The sequence below is a fragment of the Juglans microcarpa x Juglans regia genome, chromosome 5S (genome assembly GCF_004785595.1).
Source record: "Juglans microcarpa x Juglans regia isolate MS1-56 chromosome 5S, Jm3101_v1.0, whole genome shotgun sequence".
In the NCBI taxonomy this organism is placed as follows: domain Eukaryota; kingdom Viridiplantae; phylum Streptophyta; class Magnoliopsida; order Fagales; family Juglandaceae; genus Juglans; species Juglans microcarpa x Juglans regia.
The window spans coordinates 19,691,164-19,700,043 of record NC_054603.1 but is presented as its reverse complement, the minus strand read 5'-3'; the positions used below and the strand labels follow the sequence as shown (position 1 = coordinate 19,700,043).

Below are 8,880 nucleotides of genomic sequence, written 5' to 3'. Positions count from 1 at the left end.
AATAATTATTTTTAAAAAATAATTTATATATAATATTTTTCACAATACTTTATATAATTATATTTTAAATGAGACGTGCTTTTATAAAATATTTTATAAAAATAATATTATTTTATTATATAATATTATATCATTACTCATTTCCTTAACATCCGACAGAACAATAATGTCTGGCAAAATAAAACGTCTCATCGTACAGCTAGAATTCTCTTCCACTTCCTAACGGAACTTATCATAAAAGTGAAATAAATTGATGCCCGGATATTGTTTTTCTCATGTGAGCACAGATACTAACACATACGTACAAGCTGCAGATTTGACAAAACAGTAATGCAAAGTTATAATAGTCATAGCTACCTAGCTTCCATCAGGCCTTTTGGACAGCAGATAAAGTTAGGCTCTCTCAGTTTGTCTCAATTTATTTTATTTAATTATTATATATATTTTTTAAATTTTCATTCAAAATATAATTAATAATTTAATAATTTGTTAATTTTAAAATAATAATAATATAAAAAAATAATTTTTTAATAATTTTTTATTCAACTTTCATCTCATCTCCATTCAACATCCAAACCTTACCTTAATTTCAGAACAAGAGAACTAGGTTTCAAACCATCACTCTTATATAAAAAAAATTCTAATAGCTTCCACTGTAATTGCAAGCAATAATTTCAGTGCTAATTTGTAAATTGATTAGTAATAATCATCATTTTTTTTTATAGTAATCTTTATCATTCACAGTTTCATTTGATGATGGAACAATTTTAAATAAATATAGTTTAAGTAGTTGATAGAATCACTTGATATATAAAATATCACTATACGTGAGATAACAAAATGAACGATAAAAAAATAGTGTTAGCATTGTCTCTATGTTAATATTAGAACTTGTTTAGATATAGAAATCATTTCATTTCATCTTATTGTTATAATTTTTTTAAAATTTACATGTAAAATATAATAAACAATTCAATTTTTTTAAATTTTAAAATAATAATAATATTAAAAAATAATATTTTATTTAATTAATTTAAAATATCTTATTTCATCTTGAGTGCTAAATAAAACACATTAAAAGCTGTAAATCTGTCAAAACATTACTGCAAAATTATGATACTAGCAGCTAACTGACAGATTCCACGCTAAACCATATAATCATTCAATAATTATTAACATAATGTATGCATTAGTTGCTGTACTATTTTGGACATCGATATTACGTTGTTCAAATTGATGCTGCCCCTAGCTATGAATTCAACAAAAACGATAAATTCTATTCTGGGTCTGTGAGTACAGACTAGTAACACCGAAAGCTGCAAATTCGACAAAAAGGTACGTACTGTAAAAATTATGACGTTCATAGCTAACGGTTAGCATCCACTCTAAAGCATATAATCAAACAAATAATTAACATAATGCAAACATTCTCTTGCCACTATTATGCATAGAGATTAAGTAAAATTAAATTAAAAAACTCAGGGGACTAACTTATATTAGATTGTAAAATTATTTTTATTAAAAAATAGATCTGATAAATCACGTAAAATCATATAAATTTATATTTACTAAATCTCTTTAAATCTATAATACTTCTCTTTTGTATGGTGTATTTATTATTAATATGCTTTTCATGTGTCATATTTTACATTAAGAAAATAGTACAGTTATATTTATAAATGAATTATAGAAAAATAATATTATAAATTGATATAGTTTCATCTGATCGTTAGATCTATTTTACAATAAAAATAACTTTATGATTTGAAAAACTACAACAAATCACATTAATTAATGAAATTATTTTTATGTAATCTTTTTATAATTAAAATATTTCTCTAAAAAAATATTTCAGAACTACACTTATAAATTCGTACACATGCCACTTCGGAGGAGGTAGAAACATTATACTTTCTATTTAAAAGAAAAGACGGAAGAAAAAACTACCTTTATACCTACCCCTGCTTTTGTCCTTTCCAAACAACCTCTCGCCCTTTTATCATCCCCCATCTTTAAATATGTTCCAACTCCGGACAGAGTCAGCCACCCTTTTCACCTTCGGTTTGACAGAGCTGCCCCAGCCACCACAATCTTTAACATTTCTACATCATTGTATTAGAGGAACCCAGAAGGACAGTACGGTATATTTAGGCAGAAATCTTATTCACTTTCAGCCGCGAACAAAGGATAAGAAATAGATGAGTAGTCAGAGCCCCCGTCTCTCTGTCCACGATAATATTGATACCGTTTTGTAAGGGTCTGTTCTTCCCCAGAATTTTCATTTCTCGCTGGAATATTTTCACCCAAATCGCCGGAACCCCGTATCAAGAGATGGGTTTGCTCCAAAGCCAATGAGAACTACGATGGGTGATAAGCCAGATCAAGTCTCTAGCGAACTATCCGCCGGCATGTCCAGCCTCCGGCGAGCCATTGAGATATTATCCTCGTTGATTTCAGAGTCTCACTCAGTCAAAGTCTTTGCAGCAAAATGGCAATCGATTCGGGGCAAGCTTGAGGAGCTCAATGCCGGCTTAATCGCCACGGAGAACTGCGAGTACTCCAGTGAAAGCCCAGCGGTGGCAGGCTTAGCATCTGCCATATTTGTCACTGCTAATAAAAGCTACGACCTGGCTCGGCGTTGCGTTGATCTCTCTTATAGCGGCAAGCTGCTCATGCAGAGCGACCTGAATGTTATACTCACGAAACTCGATCGGTTCTTGAAGGACCTCTCTGACATGTACGCAGCCGGTATTTTGACTCATGGGTATGCGTTGGTTGTTTCAAAGCCTGGTCTTGGTGCTTGCAAAGACGACATGCGGTTTTATGTTGGAGACTTATGGACAAGGATAAAGGTCGGCAATAAGGAAATGAAAAGGCAAGCCTTGGTTAATCTGTACGAGGTTGTGGTCGAAGACGAGAAATACGTGAAAGTCATGTTGGAAGTGGATGATGTTGTGAACGTGTTAGTGAATTCTCTCGACTCACCAGAGACGGAGATCCAAGAAGAGTCTGCGAAGGTGGTTTCGGTGATTGCGGGGTTCGATTCGTGTAAGGGGGTTTTGGTCGGAGCCGGAGTTATTAATCCGTTGATTCGGGTTTTGGAGTGTGGGAGTGAGCTGGGGAAAGAGGTTGCCGTAAGATGTTTGAAGAAACTGACCGAGAATTCGGACAACGCGTGGTCTGTCTCGGCTCATGGGGGAGTGACTGCGCTGTTAAAGATTTGTGCTGGTGTTAATTTTCGGGGAGAGTTGGTTGGTCTTGCTTGTGGGGTACTGATAAATCTCATTGGAGTTGAAGAAATAAAGCGGTTTGTTGTTGAAGAAGGTGCTATTTCCATGTTTATCAAGCTTGCAAGGTCTAAAAACGAAGCATTGCAGAGGATAGCGATTGAATTCCTTCAAAGTATAGCATTTGGAGACGACTCGATTCGGGAAATGGTCATTAGAGAAGGAGGAATTCCTACATTAGTACGTATTATAGATCCTGAGTGGTCGTATTCCTTGAAAACCCGGGAGATAGCATTGAAAGCAATCGAGAATCTGTGTTTCTCGTCCAAAAGTGCTGTAAAAGGCTTGATCGATTATGGCTTTGTGGATCATATAATGTATTTTATTAGATATGGGGAAGTTTCTGTTCAAGAATTGGCCCTGAAGGTGGCGTACAGGCTCTGTGGAACATCAGAGGAGGCCAAGAAAGCGATGGGTGATGCTGGGTTTATGGCTGAGCTTGTTAAATTTCTCAATGCAAAGTCATTTGAAATTAGGGAAATGGCATCTGAGGCACTCTCCCGCATGATCTTGCTGCCCAAAAATCGAAAGAGGTTTGTCCAGGATGACCGGAATGTTGGGTTACTGTTGGAGATGCTTGACTCTCAGGAAGGACATTCAGGTAGCAGAAGTTTCTTGTTCTCCATACTAATGTCATTATCAAGCTGCAAGAGTGCCAAAAGAAAGATTGTGAATTCTGGGTATCTGAGAAACATAGAGGAACTTGCACAAGCAGGAGTTTCGGATGCTAAAAGACTTGTCAAGAAGTTATCCACAAACAGATTCCGCAGTATGTTGAGTGGAATCTGGCATTCTTGAATGTACTATTTTTTTTTTTCCCTATCTTTTACTTCCTCTATTCCTCTGGATTTTTTTAATAGGTGTACATGTGCATAAGTGTTTGCCAAGTTTTTTTTTTTCCTTTGCCGATGTCACTCTCTTCTACGCAAAAGGTTCTCCACTTGCAAAAACAGGGTCTAGAACGGCTTCGAATGTTTTTCGAAATAAGATAAAATGAAATGAAATAAGATTAAAATTAAAAAATTAAATAAAATATTATTAAAATATATATTTTAATATTATTTTTTTTAAAAATTTAAAAAAATTAAATTATTTATTTTATTTTATATTAAAAAAAATTATAATAATTAAATAATATAAAATAATATAAAATAAAATAAAATAAGATGTTTTTTAAAAACAAACTCAGCTTTAGTTTGGATTTTAAAGTTTTTAACTGCAACTCTGGAAGACAGCAAACAGATCTAATAAAAGCTGATGTTACAGATATCCTATAACATACTCATTCAATGCTAACTGCAATTGCAGTCATGTGACAGAGCAACCTAGAAAAGCTAAAACAATTAAGAAATGGTGACCATAATATTAAAGTAAGAAAAACGATAAATTCACGCTGTTTTTTGAGCATATTTTAAATTGTGAGATATTTTTATAAATAAAAATTATCCTTATCGTCGCTCGCTACGTATCAATATGTTATTTATCCTTTTAAAAAAAATAATGTTATTTGTCACTTTTTATTTTATTTTAACACATATATTGATGAGGGTCAAAGCACTTGAAAAAAAGTTTAAAGAGTAGCTCTTTTGTCAAAAACCTTAGCCAAAAGCACTCTCTTTTCCCTTTCTATCTAAAGACTCCTAGCAAAAATCCAATTGGGTGTAGCTTCAGTTCCTCCCTCCTTCATTTCATTTGGTTAGATTAGAGATTGTGTAAATTTTTATTTTTTAATTTTTGATTGTTTCTCTATCTAAAGTATAGCGAAACACTGAATTTGCTATTTTTCGAAACTTAGTGACCACCATGCGCCCTTCAGTTGAACGTAACGGTGCGTGAGTCACACATGCAGGTCATAGCAATGTGTGATAGCAATGTGTGAGATCCACGCACCACCGTACTAGGAAACTTCTACTACTGCCACGGACAGCGTTTCTGAAACTAGAGACCTTGATTTCGTTAAACTCGACTGGCCGCCACACTCCTAGCATGCCGTGTGTCCCTCACGCGTTACCATAGTCTCTTTGTTTCTTATATTTTATTTTCCTTCAAACTCAAAACTTGGATCTACAGTTGTAATCCACCATTTTTACATCTATCTTTATGTTTATTGTTATTTCCTTTTGTTTAGGTAACAATAAAAAAAGAAATAGTCTCTGGGACATTTTGTCAATAGAGTGAAAGTCTTCTCTTCCTCTAGAGATAAAGTTTGAAATCTCTGCTTTAGGCAAAATGTGGTCTCTCAGACGGTTTGTCTGTAGAGAGTTATAGAAGTTATGACCATACTAGTCACAAATGAATTTGTGTACTGATAGAGTCCCAACCGTGAGTAGTTGGCTTGTAATCTGAAAATTTTCCTGTATGTATCAGGTCATAGTTGTAACTGTACTTTCATGAATGAATGAAGTATATTTTTCATTGGAAAAAAAACACATATATTGATGTGTAAATATGTATTTAGATAGACTAATAAAAATAACAGATCGCATGTTGATGTATGGTATGTGAATGATAAATACTATTTTTTAATAAAATATCTCATAAAAATAATATGAATTTATAAAAATATTTTTATTTTAAAATATAGTTGTGAGAAATAAAATATATTTTCCCTAGTATTAGTATTTATATTTGTGGGACATAAAAGTTGAGAATTGTTTTGCACGTCTTGAATATTTTGCGGACACAGGGATGGGCATGTGATGTGAGCAGTGGCTATCATACTTATGTCCAGCTACAATTATCGACAAGGAATAGATAGTGATGGATAGTTTTTCCATCTGTATTTGCTTTGTCGTTTAACCAGCCCTGTCTCCTCGATTCACAGTTTTATATTTTTGCTGATATAGTTTTGCGTCTCATCAACCTTCCCGTCTGATTATTATCGCATTTTAAGGCAATATTTATGAACTATCCATACAACTGTCCAAAGTGAATGATTTAGATTTCAAACAGGTGAATAGATGTTTTTTAATTTTATTAAAATATGTAAATTAAAAACCAAGCAATTAATGAGTCAGATCACAAACAATAATCAACACATTTTGACGTATCGGCTCCGCTTGAATTTTGGCAAAGAATCACGACTTCCGGATGTGTACCACACGGATCACACACACATAATGATCGTGGGTATTTGTGTGCTTGTACGCTTAGCATATTTGTATAGTAAATTCACAATGGAAAACTAAATAAAAAAGGGAACATATCGATCTACGGTTTTCAGACCAAGAGAAAATCAAATAACTCCAAACATATAAGTTAGACGATTTTACCACTACAACATATACTATTTTTTGCGACGCATGTAAGTTGCCGCAAGAACTCAAAAAACTGTGGCTATTGCGCTAAAGCCACAGTTTTTTCCTCGCAGGTCGCACACTAGAAATTAGACGTGACACTAGATGAGTTTTTCGCCTCAATGGCACCGCTGAATAATTGACCCTGATTACGTCGATTTACATGCCGTGAAAGATGCCCTCGATTGTTGCCGTAGATATGGACCTCGAAATCATGATCTTCGTCGCAAAATCATCAATGGCTGCGGCGATTTCTTGTTCATCGCAAAACCCCACTTTGTATTAGCCTATTGTGATCCGTCGGTGAAGTTATTAGCTACAGTTTTTGCGCCGCCGGTAAAACTTAGAGGTATGTGATGCAATAACCCATTTGCGGCATTTAAAGAAATCGCAGCAACGAAATCTCTTTGAGAAGGGTATTGAGTGGGTTTCCCCCTTTTTGACAATTCAATTTAGCGGCGTTTTTTTCCCTTCCACAGCTGATTTTGCCCTCATTCATCAAATTTGGGAAACCAATTTAGCAGAGCTAGGGCTGGATGGAATCTTACAAATCAATTTCACATGCACCATAAAGATGCAAGGTTTGTCACTTTGTTGAACTAATTGGTCCCTATTTCTCACTTTTTAATCTCTAATCCATTAAATGTAAAATATTATTGAACAATTAGATCATGGTTTTGTATGATTGCATCCAGTTTTGCACACGATCATACAGTTTTCACGCACAAATCAATTACTGTCATGTATATCTATATACAATACTCACATATACCATATATATATATATATATATATATTATGATTCCACACAATGGCATATTTTGTGGAATCACAACCAAATCAGCATTGCCCTTAAATTCTGAATTGACCTGTTCCAATACACAAGAATGGCATAAAATCAGACCATAGCATGCATGATCATGATGGGCATAAAGACCAACATAGAATATAATCAAAAGGGTCGTTCTATATACAGTCCTCTTAAGAGGATTGTATTGCAGTCCTAGTAAGGAAATCACCATTTTATCCTCATTTTAAAGTATGAATTGACAAAAATACCCTTCATCCTCTACAACCCAAATCTGAAACAAATTTCCCCAAATTCAAATCAGCCAGCCCTCTGCACCGTGCGTACCCCTCGACCACCCTCAACCCACCATCGACGGAACGGCCTTCTCCACCATCGACTGCTGATGACCTCCTTGGGAGAGAACCTTGATCTGTACTTGTTTATTTACATACACTGATTTAATGTTTTAGCTAGTCCTGCTGCACAAAGATGTGTAACGTGTTGGATGAGGCTGAATCTGGGACATGGATGTAGAACTAGTGCACACTTTATGCATATACAGTAACTTGAAAAGAGTTGCTCTTCCGTAGAAAGGGATAGCACCATTGGAAATAAGCTATCACACACTAAGTTTTATATACACTTACACTTCAACAAGTCTACAAGTCTGCAAGTGAAAAACACATACAGTTTAAGCATAAATTACCATATGGGACCCATTCACAAATTTGAACAAACACGTGGAGTGCATTTCTAGAATTAGAAATATTTTATACAAACAAGTAAAGATCTTAACACAAATTTACGAACAAGCAAAACCAATTCAAGATTCACGCTCAAGCGAATCACAGAGAAGGAAATATTTTAAATCACAGAGAAAATCCCTCACCAACTACCGCTCAAATCGCAGAGAAGGAAATCCATCACCAAGATGGAGATGGCCATGGCGACGGCGCTGCGTGATGTAGACGGAGATGGCCACGGCAACGGTGTCGGCAATGGGCTTGGGCATGGCGACGGCGCTCGGGATGGGCTTGGTGTGCTCGATGGGTCTGGGGCGATGAAGGGATGAGTGCTTGCAGGGGTCTGGGCAATGGGTTTCCTTACATGACGCCGTGCATTTCCTTACATGAAACGCAGTGTTTCATTTCCTTTAATGAAACGCTGCGTTTCATTAAAGGACTGTATTGCAGATCCCGAATGGGGGACTGCAATAAGAATTTTCCTAATCAAAATAAGTTACCTTGTCAAATTTCATGCATCCTGCATCATGAAGTACAAAAAATGGCCTAACAATTACAGATATAATTACATTTCTCCTTCACCCTAAAAAAGGCTACAAAAATATTTTTGTACGAACTTTAAAAAACTACATGGCTCATTTTTCCTATTTTAGCTGGTGGGATTTATTTGTGGTTTATATTCAAATTCTTAGACCAATTGATTTACTGCATGTGTTAATATAAAAGCTGAAAGTTTTGTACCATGGTAATCCATATTGTGTATT

General features: G+C 34.9%; 1 protein-coding gene across 1 annotated transcript; it reads left to right on the top strand.

The window, feature by feature from the left end:
• Positions 1-2,036: 2,036 nt before the first annotated feature.
• On the top strand, positions 2,037-4,174 carry LOC121268447. Its single transcript, XM_041172735.1, has one exon. It carries the CDS (start codon positions 2,352-2,354, stop codon positions 4,083-4,085), a length of 1,734 nt encoding a protein of 577 aa, XP_041028669.1. The 5' UTR covers positions 2,037-2,351; the 3' UTR covers positions 4,086-4,174.
• The last annotated feature ends 4,706 nt before the right edge of the window (positions 4,175-8,880 follow it).